This window comes from Haemorhous mexicanus, chromosome 24 (genome assembly GCF_027477595.1).
Source record: "Haemorhous mexicanus isolate bHaeMex1 chromosome 24, bHaeMex1.pri, whole genome shotgun sequence".
Taxonomy (NCBI): Eukaryota; Metazoa; Chordata; class Aves; order Passeriformes; family Fringillidae; genus Haemorhous; species Haemorhous mexicanus.
Genome location: NC_082364.1, coordinates 5,239,956 through 5,255,462, shown reverse-complemented (window position 1 = coordinate 5,255,462; position 15,507 = coordinate 5,239,956). Strand labels below are relative to the sequence as shown.

General features: G+C 48.2%; 1 protein-coding gene across 2 annotated transcripts in view; it reads left to right on the top strand.

Annotated features, from left to right (window-relative positions):
• The window catches only part of ARHGEF12 (Rho guanine nucleotide exchange factor 12), a 96,988-nt gene that overhangs the window by 68,942 nt on the left and 12,539 nt on the right, over positions 1-15,507 (top strand). For both annotated transcript variants that reach the window (XM_059867369.1, XM_059867368.1), the window contains 16 exons: positions 386-515; positions 820-855; positions 1,445-1,599; positions 2,174-2,320; positions 3,324-3,409; positions 4,201-4,326; positions 5,955-6,069; positions 6,927-7,027; positions 8,441-8,518; positions 9,710-9,785; positions 10,179-10,346; positions 10,827-10,914; positions 11,651-11,740; positions 11,885-11,961; positions 12,297-12,524; positions 14,823-15,308. In XM_059867369.1, the coding sequence (XP_059723352.1) occupies positions 386-515; positions 820-855; positions 1,445-1,599; positions 2,174-2,320; positions 3,324-3,409; positions 4,201-4,326; positions 5,955-6,069; positions 6,927-7,027; positions 8,441-8,518; positions 9,710-9,785; positions 10,179-10,346; positions 10,827-10,914; positions 11,651-11,740; positions 11,885-11,961; positions 12,297-12,524; positions 14,823-15,308 (2,187 nt within the window). The remainder of the gene's footprint in view (positions 1-385; positions 516-819; positions 856-1,444; positions 1,600-2,173; positions 2,321-3,323; positions 3,410-4,200; positions 4,327-5,954; positions 6,070-6,926; positions 7,028-8,440; positions 8,519-9,709; positions 9,786-10,178; positions 10,347-10,826; positions 10,915-11,650; positions 11,741-11,884; positions 11,962-12,296; positions 12,525-14,822; positions 15,309-15,507) is intronic.

The window sequence follows — 15,507 nt, the reverse complement described above, 5'->3', positions numbered from 1 at the left end:
GGCGGAGTGAAGAGTGGTTAAAGGTTGTGTGCTGTGAACAGGATGTGCAGAGCACTGATGCAACGAGCTGGGCCAATTAGGCAATGCTTTGATGTCATTCGAGCTGCTCTTCCTCACCTTAATTAACTTTCCTCAATTAGGGAATCCTGCCACGAGCAGCAGTGGTTGTTAGTGGGTTCTGCCAGGGTGGCATTGGATCATCCAACAGGAAAAACCCAGCAGGTGCCACCTGAAGCTTTTGTCACTGAGATTTTTTGTTCTTACCACCCTGGCAATCGAGTTCCTCCAGCTCTGAAGCTGGAATCAAGAGGCTCTGGAGAGGCTGGGAGGTTCTCAGGTGTCCTCTAACTTGGTTCCTCACCTTCCACATCCATCCTGTGTCCAGGTGTGAAGCAGCCTGGGGAAGCCCCACCCGCCAGTGAGTCCATGGATGGCACCCCCCGCACGCCCAACAACACCTTTGAGTTCCCATCTCCTTTGGAAAACCTGCAGGAGGAGGAGGGAGAGGCTGAGAGGTAACTCTGGGGGCTTGAGGGAGCCTTGGGAGAGAGTCAGGAAAGCTTGGAATGGGTTGGGAAAGATCAGTGTAGAGTGACCTATGTCAGTGTGACAGTGGCTGCTGGAATTGAGTGCATAAAACCACAGTGACATTGTTTGTGCTAAATATTGTAGAATTAGGAAACTTTGTTTTTTTCTCTGCTGTGATAGAAAACTGCCAGGAGAGGGGACAGAATACTCTGCCTCGGAGCTCAGCCCTCCATTGTGAGCAGGGAGAAATTCAGGCAGAAGCTCCCTAATGATTCCTTTCCTTCCTTGCAGGGTGGTTGACATGGGAACACCGAAGCCTTTTCGCAAGTGAGTGTGCTGAGAAATGTTTGAACTTGACTGAATTTGTTTGGATTTCAAGCAGTTACGAAGCAGAATGCAGCAGTGCTCTTTGTTCTGAGGCAGCACAGTTGTCTGCATGATCTCTTTTCTTTAAGAACACATGAAATCAGACCCTGGCAGCCATTAGTGGGGCAGGTGGAGTGAGTCACATGCAAAAATACCCCTTTGATCTGTGAGTGGAGCAGAGTGATTGCTGTATCCACTGATTTGGATGGATGGCAGTGGGGTTAGGGAGTAGAGATCCCTATTTTCCTTTTCAACCTGTGTTGCTGTTGGTTCTGTACCTGCAGATAGACTGAGGCAAGAAACTGTAACCTGCCCTTTTCACTGCCTTGATGTCTGACTGCAAATGATTTGATCTGTGTCATTAGAAGGAGGGCTATGAAAACACTGCCAGAACAGTCAGTCTGTAAAGGGCAGAATTAGAGAATGTGCCCAGAGGTTCAGGCATCAAACAGCCCCCAGCTGGCAGGGACAGTGTGTTCATAAAGCTGATGGATGTACTCAGCTTTTCCCTGGAATGGGAATTAACTCACTCTCTTTCTCCTCCCATCAGGGTGGACAGTGTTGGCTTTGCAGATGTGCAGAGTGAGGATGAGCTCTATGACTTTGACATGGACATGGACCCTCCCAACTGGCAGCAGCTTGTGAGCAGGGAGGTGCTGATGGGGCTCAAACCCTACGAAATCAAACGTCAGGAGGTGATAAATGGTGAGATGGGGGTTCTGTCCTACCCGGCCAAGCTCAGAGCTGAAACCTTCCCCTGGAGCTTTGAAGTTCTTAAAATTTACAGTCAGGTTTTTCTTCAGTGATTTTGTGACTGGAGAATTGTAGAACTTCTGGTTTGAAGAGTTCTTAGGTGTGAAACCCCTGCTTGTTTCTGGGAAAGAACCTGAGGTGAGATTGATCCGATCCTTAGAGGAAAAATAAACAATATCAAGTGGTTATTAAATATTAAGGCACTGAAAGGTCAGGTTTTTAATGTGTTCTGTAAAAGAAAACAAGAAAAGCTTGGGTTTTTTTTTTTTTTTTGGGAAGCAGAGGATGGAAATGCTGCTCCCAAACTTCAGCAGATTTGAGTTGCAGCTCCTGCAGAAGCCCCTGTGTGGATTTGTGAGCTCAGAGCTGCTGGTTTGGGGTAAACGATGGAATTTTCCAAACAATTCAGACATGGAATTCCAGCAGGGCCTGGAATGGGGACCAGGGAGGGAAATGCTGCTGAGGGCCCTGCTCTGAGCTCCCCTGTGGCTGCACAGCTGCACTCCTGCTCTCCCTGTCTCCCCAGAGCTCTTCTACACGGAGCGAGCCCACGTGCGCACGCTGAAGGTCCTGCACAACGTCTTCTACCAGAGGGTCACCAGGGAGGGCATCCTCAGCTCCAGTGACAAGAGGAAAATCTTCTCCAACCTGGAGGATATCCTTGGGCTGCATGGTAGGAGCAGCTGGGTGCTGGAATTTGGGCTTCCAGTGGCTGAAAAATGGAAGCAAAGGGACCCTGGGACACGAGGCAGCTTCACCCAATGCTTGAGATGGAGCAGAATTCTTCAGGAATTCTTCAGGACACTGCCCTGGGCTTGCTTTTGCTCACAGTTCTTCCATTTTTGATTCACAAAGATATTTTGATGAGGAATAGTGCATTCAGTGTTTCTTTCCTGTGTTGATTCAGACTTGATGAAAGGAGCAGTGAGCTTTATGGGCCTGGGTTTGGGATGGTACAGCTGCTCCTGAGGAGAGCAGAAATCAGATTGATGGAGATTGATGTCTTTGTTTCTGAGGGGTGGTGGAACATGAGGCAGCTTCACCCAATGCTTGAGATGGAGCAGAATTGTTCAGGAATTCTTCAACACTGCCCTGGGCTTGCTTTTGCTCACACTTATTCCATTTTTGATTCACAAAGATATTTTGATGAGGAATTGTGTGTCCAGTGTTCCTTTTCCTTTCCTCTGTTGATTCAGGCTTGATGAAGGGAGCAGTGAGCTTTATGGGCCGGGGTTTGGGATGGTCCAACTGCTCCTGAGGAGAGCAGAAATCAGATTGGTGAAGATTGATGTCTTTGTTTCTGAGGGGTGGCCCTTCCTCGTGGTTTGGGGAAGGGACTGCTCACAGTAGGAGTTTCAGCCACTGAATCTTCAGTTGTGTGGTTTTCTGGCTTCTGCATTATTCCTGTTTATAGACAACTGATATTGAGCCTCAGAAAAGATGAGTTTGGGATGGTTCTTAGGGGTCCTTTGAAGCCGGGTGAGACACAAGTGCAAAGGAGTTACATTTCATGAGATATCCTAAATTTATTAAGTTGCAGGATATTGTTTATTAGCTAATGAAATTATTTCAAATCTAATCTTCTCCTAGAATAGCTTTTATGTTAAATGCTGAAAATTAAGCCAGCATTTTGACCACTATTAATAAAATTTACCTTTTTTTCCCTTGTTTTTAAGTGGCACTGAACGATCAGATGAAATCTGTCAGAAAAAGGAACGAGACTTCTGTCATTGGCCAGATTGGGGAAGATTTGCTCTCCTGGGTAAAATTCTTTTAATATTTCTTACATTTGAAAATAATGTGTCATGGAATGACCAAGAGAGCCAGAGGTTGGAGGAGGTAATTCCCAGCAAAGGGAGCTGAAGGGCTGCGAGTTCTGGAACCAAAACAGAGGTGGAGGATGAGGGGGGAAGGAAAGCAGGAGGAACTCAGAGGATTTTCATCTGACTGGAATAAGAGTCATTTAAGGCACAAGAATAATATCCTTAAGATGTGTGGGTAGAGTAGAAAGGTACTTTGGGTACATAAAGGTGAGAGTGGGATTTTGGAAAATGTAGTGGCACGATTTATTTCGGGAACACTCAAATGTGAGCCTGGTGTTGCCTGCGGTGCAGTTAAAAGATGGTTAGAAATACTGATTTCTAATCTTAGAATGTGTAAATTTGGAGTTTATAGTGCTGCTGCAGGCTTCACTTTTGAGATCTTTGTGGAGGGATTTGGCTGCCCCATCCCTGGAAGTGCTCAAGATGTTTTGGGGTAGTGGAAAGTGTCCCTGCCCTTGATGGGGATGAGCTTTAAAATCCCTTTCAACCCCAACCAGTCTGGGATTCTGTGATGTGGGAGGGCTGGATTCAGGAGAACTGAAGAGTTTGAGATGTAAAAGTCTCCTCTGGGAAGACAAAGCCTCAAACCAGAGCAGAAATGCCTCCTCACTTTTGTCAATAATTCCTTTGTTCCCTGGTGATCCCAGTCCCATGTGGCTCTGCCTGCTGAGGGTGCCTCGTGCTGAGCTCCAGCCTGTCTAAACTTGGCTTTTTTGGCTTTCTGGCACAGTTTAGTGGAGCAGCAGAGGAGAAGCTGAAACTTGCCACGGCCACCTTCTGCAGCAACCAGCCCTTTGCTCTCGAGGTCATCAAGTCCCGCCAGAAGAAGGATTCGCGCTTCCAGACCTTCGTGCAGGTGGGTTTGCCACAGGGCTTGGAGGTTTCTCCACCAGGCTTTTGAGTGTTTCACCAGGCTTTTGAGTTTCTCCATCAGGCTGTGAGTTTTCTCCTTCAAGCTTTGAGTTTTTTCCACCAGGCTTTTGAGTTTTTCACCACACTCTGAGTTTTTTCCCCCTAAGCTCTCAGTTTCTCCACCAGGCTTTGAGTTTTCTCCACCAGGCTTTGAGTTTTCTCCACCAGGCTTTTGAGTTTTTTCTGGTGAGGCTCTGAGCTTTTTTCCCCTAAGCTCTGAGTTTTCTCCACCAGGCTTTTGAGTTTTCTCCACCAGGCTTTTGAGTTTTTTCCCCTAAGCTCTGATTTTTTTCCCCTAAGCTCTCAGTTTCTCCACCAGGCTTTGAGTTTTTGTCCACCAGGCTTTGAGTTTTTGTCCACCAGGCTTTGAGTTTTTGTCCACCAGGCTTTGAGTTTTTCTCCACCAGGCTTTGAGTTTTTCTCCACCAGGCTTTGAGTTTTTCTCCACCAGGCTTTGAGTTTTTCTCCACCAGGCTTTGAGTTTTTCTCCACCAGGCTTTGAGTTTTTCTCCACCAGGCTTTGAGTTTTTCTCCACCAGGCTTTGAGGTTTTCTCCACCAGGCTTTGAGTTTTCTCCACCAGGCTTTGAGTTTTTCTCCACCAGGCTTTGAGTTTTCTCCACCAGGCTTTGAGTTTTCTCCACCAAGCTCTGAGTTTTTCTCCACCAAGCTTTGAGTTTTTCACCACACTCTGAGTTTTTTCCCCCTAAGCTCTCAGTTTCTCCATCAGACTTTGAGTTTTCTCCACCAGGTTTTTGAGTTTTTTCCAGTGAGGCTCTGATTTTTTTCCCCTAAGCTCTCAGTTTCTCCGCCAGGCTTTTGAGTTTTCTCCACCAGGCTTTGAGTTACCTCAGCACAGCCCAATGAATCCTCCCAGATAAAGTTCTGATCATTAATGACAGTTATTAGTGACATCATGGCTAAGGCTGCCTTCAGCTGGGGACCATGTCCAGCCCTGTATTTATCTCTCCTGATGGTTCCTGCAGGGAGGAGCCCTCGGTTCTGGGGAGCACAGATGGAATGCAGGGCAGCACAGTGTCCCAGGCAGGAGGTGCCATCTCCCTCAAGGATGCCAAATCCTGTGGGGCAGAGTGCTCAGAGTGCCAGGAGCAGGAGACAGATGCTGCCCAGCTGCTCTGCCTGCCAGGGTGGGCTTTGGGTGCACGTGGCTTTTGCAGGAGAACATTCTCTCCATTAGCACAGGCTGGGAGGAGCTCTGGGAGTGCAGGGGAGATTATCTTGACAAATATCCCGAGTTTTGCTGCGCTGTGAAAGCCCAAACTGATGTGTTCCCTGGGAGCTGCTGACTGAGATGGATTGGGGATGGGCCCATGCCCATGGGGAGTAATGAGGGGAGGAAGGCACTGCTGCTGTGATGAGCTTTTCCTCTGGGTAATTGCAGCTGGAGAGGGGATGTGTTGTCTGGGTGATAGATCTTGGCATCTCTTGTCTTGTATTTAATTACTGGAAAGTGAAGTAATAGATGTTTAAGTGAGAAATAGATGTTGTGCATTCAGGTAATTATGGCCTTAATAAAAATGACAAATGCAGATATTGTGCTGTTGAAATTTAGGATGCTGAGAGCAATCCCCTGTGCCGGAGGCTGCAGCTGAAGGATATCATCCCCACAGAGATGCAGAGGTTGACTAAATACCCCCTTCTGTTGGACAACATTGCTAAATACACAGGTAAGGCCTTGCCACTGGGATTTGGGCACCCATCTCAGCAGGTTTTTTAGGTAAATGTGTCAAATAACACTTTAATTTTATGTGTCCGTTTTCATTGCAACCTCACTGCTGCTGTCTGCACAGGAGGTGTAAAAAATAATAATAAAAAGAAAAATCCAGTGTTGGTTCCTCCTTAGGAAAATAAAAAAGGAAATTCAGTGTGAAATAAGTGACTCTATCAAACCTCTGAAGCAGCACAGAATGTCCTCATGCTCTTGCAGAGGGTGGGGTTTGAATTAGGATCTGTTACACTGAAAGAGACTTCCAGCACAACAGGTAAAAATGTGATAAATAACAGCACAAAATGCCTTCCCAGCTTTACTATCTGATACCTGCTGCAGGGTAATTTCATTACTCATAAAAATAGACTGCAGCTACAAGTTCCCTCTAATCCTAATTAGGAAAGCATGTGATACTCCATTATCTTTGATGTACTGGCTGATGTTCCTGTTAAGTGAATTCTCAGTGTGGCTGCTGCTGCTGGGGAGAATTGATGGGTTCACCTGTGCCTGTACTCTTAGGAAGGATTTTTTAAGGGTTTTATGAGGATTTTAGGTCTCTCAGATGATTGTCAGTAGTTGTCACAAGACCCTAAAAAAGGGAGAGTAACAATTGCATTATGTGTCATGATGTGCAGGTCACAATCAGTTCTCTCCCGTCACCAATCTCGTTTTTCTCACTGTTGCAGTGCTTTTGTTGGTGACTCCTCTGTGAGTTTAACTCCTCTTTGTCCAGTTTGAGGTCAGCAGACTGCTCTGCAGGGCTGGCTGGCCAAACCTCTGCTGGAAGCACTGTCCCACTTGGTGTTATTCTTGCAGAGCTGCCTGAGGAGAAGGAGAAAGTCAAGAAAGCAGCAGATCACTGCCGCCAGATCCTCAACCACGTCAACCAGGCTGTCAAAGAGTCGGAGAACAAGCAGGTGGGAGGGCCAGAGTGAGCCCCAAGGGCTGGGCACAGCAGTGCAGCTGCGCTCTGGGCAGTCCTTGCATTCCCTGCACCCCACTCTGGGCACTTGTGCTGCTCCAAGAGACATTTCCCTGCATTCCCTGCACCCCACTCTGGGCAGTTCTGCTGCTCCAAGTGACATTTCCCTGCATTTCCTGCACCCCACTCTGGGCAGTCCTGCTGCTCCCAGTGACATTTCCCTGCATTCCCTGCAGTCCACTCTGGGCAGTTCTGCTGCTCCCAGTGACATCTCCCTGCATTTCCTGCACCCCACTCTGGGCGCTTGTGCTGCTCCAAGTGACATTTCCCTGCATTTCCTGCACTCCACTCTGGGCAGTCCTGCTGCTCCAAGTGACATTTCCCTGCATTTCCTGCACTCCACTCTGGGCAGTCCTGCTGCTCCAAGTGGCATTTCCCTGCATTTCCTGCACCCCACTCTGGGCAGTCCTGCTGCTCCAAGTGACATTTCCCTGCATTTCCTGCACTCCACTCTGGGCAGTTCTCCTGCTCCAAGTGACATTTCCCTGCATTCCCTGCACCCCACTCTGGGCAGTCCTGCTGCTCCCAGTGACATTTCCCTGCATTCCCTGCACCCCACTCTGGGCAGTCCTGCTGCTCCAAGTGACATTTCCCTGCATTTCCTGCACTCCACTCTGGGCAGTTCTGCTGCTCCAAGTGACATTTCCCTGCATTTCCTGCACTCCACTCTGGGCAGTCCTGCTGCTCCAAGTGACATTTCCCTGCATTTCCTGCACTCCACTCTGGGCAGTTCTGCTGCTCCTAGTGACATTTCCCTGCATTTCCTGCACCCCACTCTGGGCAGTTCTGCTCCCAGTGACATTTCCCTGCATTTCCTGCACCCCACTCTGGGCACTTGTGCTCCCAGTGACATTTCCCTGCATTCCCTGCACTCCACTCTGGGCAGTTCTGCTGCTCCAGGTGACATTTCCCTGCATTTCCTGCACTCCACTCTGGGCACTTGTGCTCCCAGTGACATTTCCCTGCATTTCCTGCACTCCACTCTGGGCACTTGTGCTGCTCCCAGTGACATCTCCCTGCATTTCCTGCACTCCACTCTGGGCACTTGTGCTGCTCCCAGTGACATCTCCCTGCATTTCCTGCACTCCACTCAGGGCAGTTCTGCTGCTCCAAGTGACATTTCCCTGCATTTCCTGCACTCCACTCTGGGCACTTGTGCTCCCAGTGACATCTCCCTGCATTTCCTGCACTCCACTCTGGGCAGTCCTGCTGCTCCCAGTGACATTTCCCTGCATTTCCTGCACTCCACTCTGGGCAGTTCTCCTGCTCCAAGTGACATTTCCTGCATTTCCTGCACCCCACTCTGGGCAGTTCTGCTCCCAGTGACATTTCCCTGCATTTCCTGCAGCACCTGGAGGATTATCAGCGGAGACTCGACCTCTCCTACTTGAAGCAGTCCGAGGATCCCATGATGGATGAGTTCAGGGTGAGTGGAAGCATTAAAAGCAGCCCTGTGTGAGTGGAGTTTGCAGCCCTGTCGTTCTCTCTGTGCTTCTCCTGGTGCACAGCCAAGTGGTCTTTGGACATAAATATTTCTGTATGAAAATGAAAACAGTTAGTCTCAGAAATGTGAGTTTTGCCACCTTCCTGGAGATTTCTGTGGCTCTCACAGCTCAGTTCTGCACATCGTGGTGCTGTTGAAGCTTGTCAGCTCTGTGCAACAAACCTTTATGGCCTGCAAGCTCAAGCACTGTATCCCAGAAGAGATATCTGATGGATAATGAGATTATTGTGGATATTTATCTCATGTGAGTGCATTTCTTAGTGATGCTGTTGGAGCTGGGGAGGCCTTGGAGAGCTCTGAGGTGTAACAGTGAATTTGGCTTTTAAAGGAGAGCTTTTACAAAAACGTGGGAGATCCACACAGCCAAATAAATCCTGAAGTCCAATATTAAAAATATTCTGTTCCATGGCTCCTGTAAATCCCTGCAGTTTCGTTGGAAGCTGGTCACCTGCTGGTTGCTTCCCCATCTCCCTCAAAGTCAGTGTGAATTAAAAAACCTCAACTTTGTTACAAAACTGTGTCATGTATCCTTCCCCAAATAAACTTGCAAGCATTCAGCAAGGGAAGGAAGAACTTCTGGCAGCCACGAAATCTCGCTGTCACTGATTGCAGACTCTGAGACTTGGAAGGGACCAATTGTGAAAATTGTCACTTCTGCTTGCCTGCAGATCTAAATGTCACAAGCACTGAAGTGCCTGAAGAATCCATTGACATTACAAAGCCTGTCAGATCATTGGGATGATTTGTAAATAATTTGTAGGCACACTTGACTTGCAAATCGAGTGCTGCAGCATTAATCAGTTGTAATGCTGGAGCTGAAGATGGGGGGTTGGAAAAACTCCTCCTGGGAAACAGGTGACTTCCTGATGCCCCAGGAGCTTGACTTGGTGGGAGAATTCCCCACTCTGTGGCACTTGGCATGTGGAAAAGAGCAGTGGGAGAGGAAAAATGATAAACAGATCTCTGACAGCATTTTGGGTTCCCTGCTCCGTGTTTCTTTTCCCAGCCTGGGTTCAGCTGCTTAGCTCCAAACTGGAGCCCTCTGGCATTCCTGTGTTTTATCCTGACTTGCTTCCATGGAAATTTCATTGTTTTTCTTTCCCCTGGTGACAGAACCTGGATCTAACAAAGAGAAAAATGCTCCATGAAGGGCCCTTGACCTGGAAGGTGAATCGTGACAAAACCATCGGTGAGTCTGGGCCGTCCCCCATCCCCTGGCTCTGGGGGACTCTGCTGGGAAGGAGAGGAGGGAAAAGCTCTGCTGCAGCTCCCCATTATGCTTCTTACTGCCACCTCTAATAATGCCTGTGTGCTTCTCTGAGCTGATTAAATTGTTCTTGTCAATTCTGAGATGTGCTGGAGTATCGTTAGGGCCACGCAGGGACACAGCAGTCAGTCATGAGCTGATCCAGTTCCATCTGTAGCTTTCTGCTGGAGTTTTCACCAGGAAGATTTGCAAGCTTTGCCTGGAATGGCACAGCACTGATTGCTGCCTCTGCATGAGTAATCAGAAATGCAGCTTTCTGCTTTCTGATGGCAATCTTTTAACTCGTTCTGGGCTCTTTTTTTGCATTCTGGGCAGATCTGTACACTCTGCTGCTGGAGGACATCCTGGTGCTGCTGCAGAAACAAGATGACAAACTGGTGCTGAAGTGCCACAGCAAGATCCTGGCGTCCACAGCTGACAGCAAGCACACCTTCAGCCCCATCATCAAACTCAACACTGTGCTGGTTCGCCAGGTGGCCACAGGTCAGTGCAGCCCACTGAGAAAGCAAAGAGAGAAGCCAAAAATAAAGATTAGCTCAGTTGAGGAAGATGATTTTGTGTAGATTTTCAGAGCAGAACATGGAAAACTGCGTAGGCTTAATTCTTGGTTGTCCAACATCGTGCTTAGTATGGATGAGCTGTTTAACTTCTTTGCATCAGTAATAGGCATTTGCTTGAGTTTTAAATAGACTTCTAAATGAAAGTACTCTGATTGTGTTAGAGGAAAAGCACTCTGGAAATTATTAGAAGGGAAAAGAGGAGAAATGGAGTTTTTCCAAAATGGGTTTTTTCCTTTGAGGGCACTTTTCTCTGGTAGGACAAGGTCAGTGTTTCTGTTTTAGTGTTGGAAAGTGATCTCATGGACTTTTTCCTTGCTTTGGGCTGGGGTTATGTAGGAATTTTTGGGAAGTGAATTTGTGAAGTTCTTGGGAAGTTTCAGTTCCCTTCCCTGTGTTGGTGCAGATAACAAAGCTTTCTTCGTCATCTCCATGTCGGCGACGGGGGCTCACATCTACGAGCTGGTGGCACAGACTGTCTCAGAGAAGAATGTGTAAGTCCTGGGCTCAGTCCCAGCTGCTGCTGGCTTTGTTGGACCTGAGAGGCCTTTTACCCCATGAACTCCCTGAGTTCCTGCTCCAAATTCAGCTGGAAACCTGGTGGTCTCTTTAGGAAGTATCCGCAGATAATCCCTCCCAACTGGCTCGCTCCAGACTCTCTCCTGGCCTCCAAAATGCTTTTATTTACCCTTAAAAATCTGGTTTTTTGGGCCTGACTGCCAGATCAGACACAGAAATAATCCTGCATCTTCATGCAGCACCAGAGATCTTTGCAGATTTACATTCTGGCATCATAAACACCCCAGTGCAGGGACTGGATTCCATGGCTAAAAGCTTTAGTGGGAAAAACTCTTTTCTCCTGAAGAATAGCCAGGGACAGATGTGTTTGTGGGATACATGCCTGTTGGTGCATCTATACACCTCAGTGATGTGTGAAATAATGCATTTTCTGTATTTATACATCAATTGAGTGGTTGATCTGACAAGTGATAAGGTCCTGTCTGTCATTTCAATCTGCTGAAGAGCAGCCAGGTGAGCTGAGCTTTCTCCTGAGGTGATTTCAGGCTGTTCCTGGGGGGACTGAATGTAACAGAACTTAAAAAAAAAATAAAAAAAAGACATTTCTTTTTGGTAAAAAAAAAAAAATCAGCTGGGTTTAAGAGGATTAAATAGAGAAATGCTCCTTCTGTCTTACTTGCTGCATGGTTTTATTTGCTGTTTCTGCTGCAGCTGGCAGGACCTTATAGCTCAGATGGCAGGAACTGTGAAGATGGGGAGCAGCAGAAGAGTGATCCCACTGCCTCAGTCAGGCCCTGGCGAGTAAGTCAAAGCTGCAGGAGGAAGAAAAGTTGATTTTTCTTTCTCCAGCACCCCTTTTCCTGTCTAAAAACTGCCCTCCAAAGCATGGATTCTCCTGCAGATGAAGCTGACTGAAAGGATGTGTTTGTTCTTCCCTCCCTGCAGAGAGGAGCGTGAGGAAGAGGAGCAGCAGAAGCTCAAGGAGCAGCATGACATTCCTGCCAGCAGCCTGCAGAGTCCAGGTAAGGCAGGGATTCAGGGAAAGGGAGCAGATTTGCTCCAGGGAGTGCAGGTGTGCCCAGCCATAGTCCTGGGGGATTGGGGATCCTGGGGCAGCTTTGAGATTTTTCTGGAAGGGAATGATTTCTTTACAAGAATTCATTCAGAGAAGTGATGCTGGACCTCTTGGAAATGCATCTTTAATTATTTCCATCTCTCTCTGCTAGAGAGTCTTTTTTTTAACCCTGGGAGGAACGTGGCCCAAAGCCATGCTGAAGAATTTTAGTGTTTCCAGAGTGGAATTTTCTGCACTTCTTTCATTGTTTTCTCACCTGAATTTTTGTGTTTTGTCCCCTAGATAAAGATCTGGGCCTGGAGTCTCCCTTGATACTGAACCCTCAGTCCTCTTCCCCCCTGATGTCTGAGAAGGCCAAGGTGGAAGGGCTGCTGGGGGCTGAGGGGCAGTTTGAGAAGGTGCAGCAGGCAGAGCTGGCACTCAAGGACTCCTCTGGCTGCTTTGAGCACCCAGCCAGCAGCTCAGCCTCGGTGCCAGAGGGGCAGTGGGCACGGGATGCCCTGAGGAACTGTGAGTACCACCCTGGGCTGGGCTCTGGGGGTGGAGTTGGTCCAACAGCCCATTTCCATCCATGCCCCATCTCCCTGGGCTGGGTCTGACAGCACGAGTTGGGAATCCATGCACTGGGCTTTAGGCATCTCCTTGTTTTTCTGGGCTTTTCTCTATCAAACGAGGCTGATGGTGAATTTCTGCCATCCACGGAGTGCTCTGATGGCAAAATGACATTGCAGAACTTAGTGCACAGTGCCATTGCTGGTCAGCAGTTTTTAAAGACAAGGCAGTCAGCCCTGGCCCTCATTCTGTAGCACTGGAGCAGAACTGGAGAGGTTGCTTGTGTTGCAGAATGCAATTTCCTCCTTTATTTTTTTTTTTTTTTTGTAAGATCCTTTTAAACTCACTTCTATCCAAAGCCCAGGCTCAGATTTCCTGAGCACTTGGGAGGTGGTTGGGATTAATTAGATGAACAGTTTTGTGTGTTGGGAAGTTTTCCTGATGGATAAATCATTGTTTGAAATAGTTTTTAAGGTTTTTTTCAATCACTTCCTCTGCTCTCCCTTCAGAGGAGGAACGCAGGGCTCTGCAACCTGCTGGATCAGCTCTGGCAGTGCAACTCCTAAATATAACTCCCTAAAATTTCAGTGAATTCATTAATCCACAGATCTCTCCTTGGCAACTCTGGAAGGGACAAAAAGTCCCTCAGTTGTACTTGGAGGGAAGAGCCTGTGCAATATTTGCTTTTACCAAAATGCAGAACTCTCACATCCTTGGCCCCAGTTGCCTTTTCCATCCCTCTGTCCAAGCAATGACAGTTCTCTGCAGTCTCAGAGTTATCTCAGACCTTTAATTCCATTTATTCTCCTCCTCAGAGGATTTAAAGTTCTTTTCTAGTTCTGAATATTGGACAGATATTCTTGGTGCTTGTTTTAAGAGACCACAGCTAAAATAATCTTAGTCTGGGGGTGTGTAAGGACACTTTTAGTGACCCTGCAGCATCTCCTGAGTGCTGAGAGTTAAAAGAGCAGCTCTCCAACATTGTGACAGGAGCCTGAGCTGAGTGACAGTTCTGCTGTGTGACATCACAGCTTTTTTTGGGTGTTGCAGGAGCATTTTGTGGCGAGGAGGAACAATCTGGGGCTCTTGACAGCAGCACGTTTTTGTTTGGAACAATATGTCCCTATTATGAAGTGTTTGCTTGGGATAATTTGGGAGCTAAAGGAATGTGGGTTGAAGTTCAACCAGGCATAAATTTGCATTGAAAATGTTTCTTAGATTTTTTTCCTTTTTTTTTTTTTTTGCTGTCATTTCAAACCTGAGTGGAATATTCCCAATTTCCTTGAGGTGGGAATCCCCTGCTGTAAGCACAGCTGTGAGCTCCTGTGCAGGGTGAAATTCAGGCACTCAGGATCATTTCTGGAGACAATTTCCTTGGTTTTCTCCAAGGAGATCCAACTTGTCCTGACACATTGTAAGGTAAAACAGGAGAGTGAGGCTGGAGCCTTTAATACATTTATTTTTATCCCTGTTTTTCCAACCAAGAGCAAGGAGTCACACCTCTGTCAGAGGCTGACCTTTGTGTCTGCTTCAATCCCTTCTGTGCTCTGTGAGCCTTGCCTGCATTTGTCAGGTGCCATTAGTGCAAGAGCAGGGTTTCCAGACATTGTGATAGAAACAGATTTTGGGCAAGCAGGAAGGGAGGTGATGAGCTCACAGAATATCCTGAGCTGGAGAGGAGCCAGAAGGATCATTGAGTCCAGGTGCTGTCCATTTAATTATGGTTTTTATTAATGTACAGTGTAAAAACCATCCCTGATCCCTGAACCTGTTCAGATGCAGCTGAGCTGACAGCACCCCTGATCTTTGGAGTGTTCACAAATGGGTTTTCTCAGGAGATGGGCTGTGGGACATCCCTACTAAAAATCTGCTCGAACCCCCCTGAGCTCTAAAGCTTCTTGGGGATGGTTGAGTCAAACCCCATTGTCTCTGCAGGAAATTATTTGATTTCTCTCAGGAGATGGGCTCTGGGACTTCTTTTCTCAGGAGATGGGCTCTGGGACATCCCCACTTCTGTCTATTAAAATCTCCTCAAACCTCCCTTCTTAGATTTTTTTCCTTTTTTTTTTTTTTTTTTTGCTGTCATTTCAACCCTGAGCGGAATATTCCAAATTTCCTTGAGGTGGGAATCCCCTGCTGTAACCACAGCTGTGAGCTCCTGCCAGGGTCACAGTTTGAGCCCATTTGGTCACTGTGAGCCCAAACCCTGTTCACCTCATGGTGGAGTTGTTGCCTGACCCTTTTCTGTCCTTGCAGTGGGGCTGCTGAAGCAGCTCCTGGTGCAGCAGCTGGGCCTGGCTGAGAAGGGGACCCTGGAGGACAGACAGCGCCTGCCCAGGTTCAGGAGCGTGTCCCAGGAAGCCCAGACAGAGGGTGGCACCGAGCTGCAGCAGACCCCAAACTCTGAGAGCCAATTCCAGCAGCCTGCAGAGGACAGAGCCCTTGGCAGAACTGGAGAGGAGCGGCACGGCCCCGCGGAGTGCCCGGCCCCGGGGGATGCCATGCAGCTGGGGGGCACCGAGCCCCCTGCCAGGGCCACTTTGCCCATGGACAGCACGAACCTGGAGGGCTCCAGCTCGGAGCTGGAGGGGCTGGGGGCTGAGGAGAGCGGGGAGCATTTCTTTGATGCTCGGGAAGCTCACAGCGATGAGAACCCCGGCGAGAGCGAGCTGCTGGACAGGAAGGAGGAGGAGGAGGAGGAAGAGGAGGAGGAGGAGGAGGAGGTGCAAATTCGGATCTCAGGTGAGCCTGGGGCATTCCTGCAGGGGGGGATGGCCTGGCCAGGTCTGATTAACACTTCACCTTTTGCTTTTCTGGGGTGGGACAGTCAGCTCCCAGCTCTCACCAAGTCGTTTTAGCCCTGGGCAAACATGGAGCTGGTTCATTCTTGGTGTGCTGCAGGAGCAGCTGGAGTGCTGGGGGACACAGGACACACCCTGGG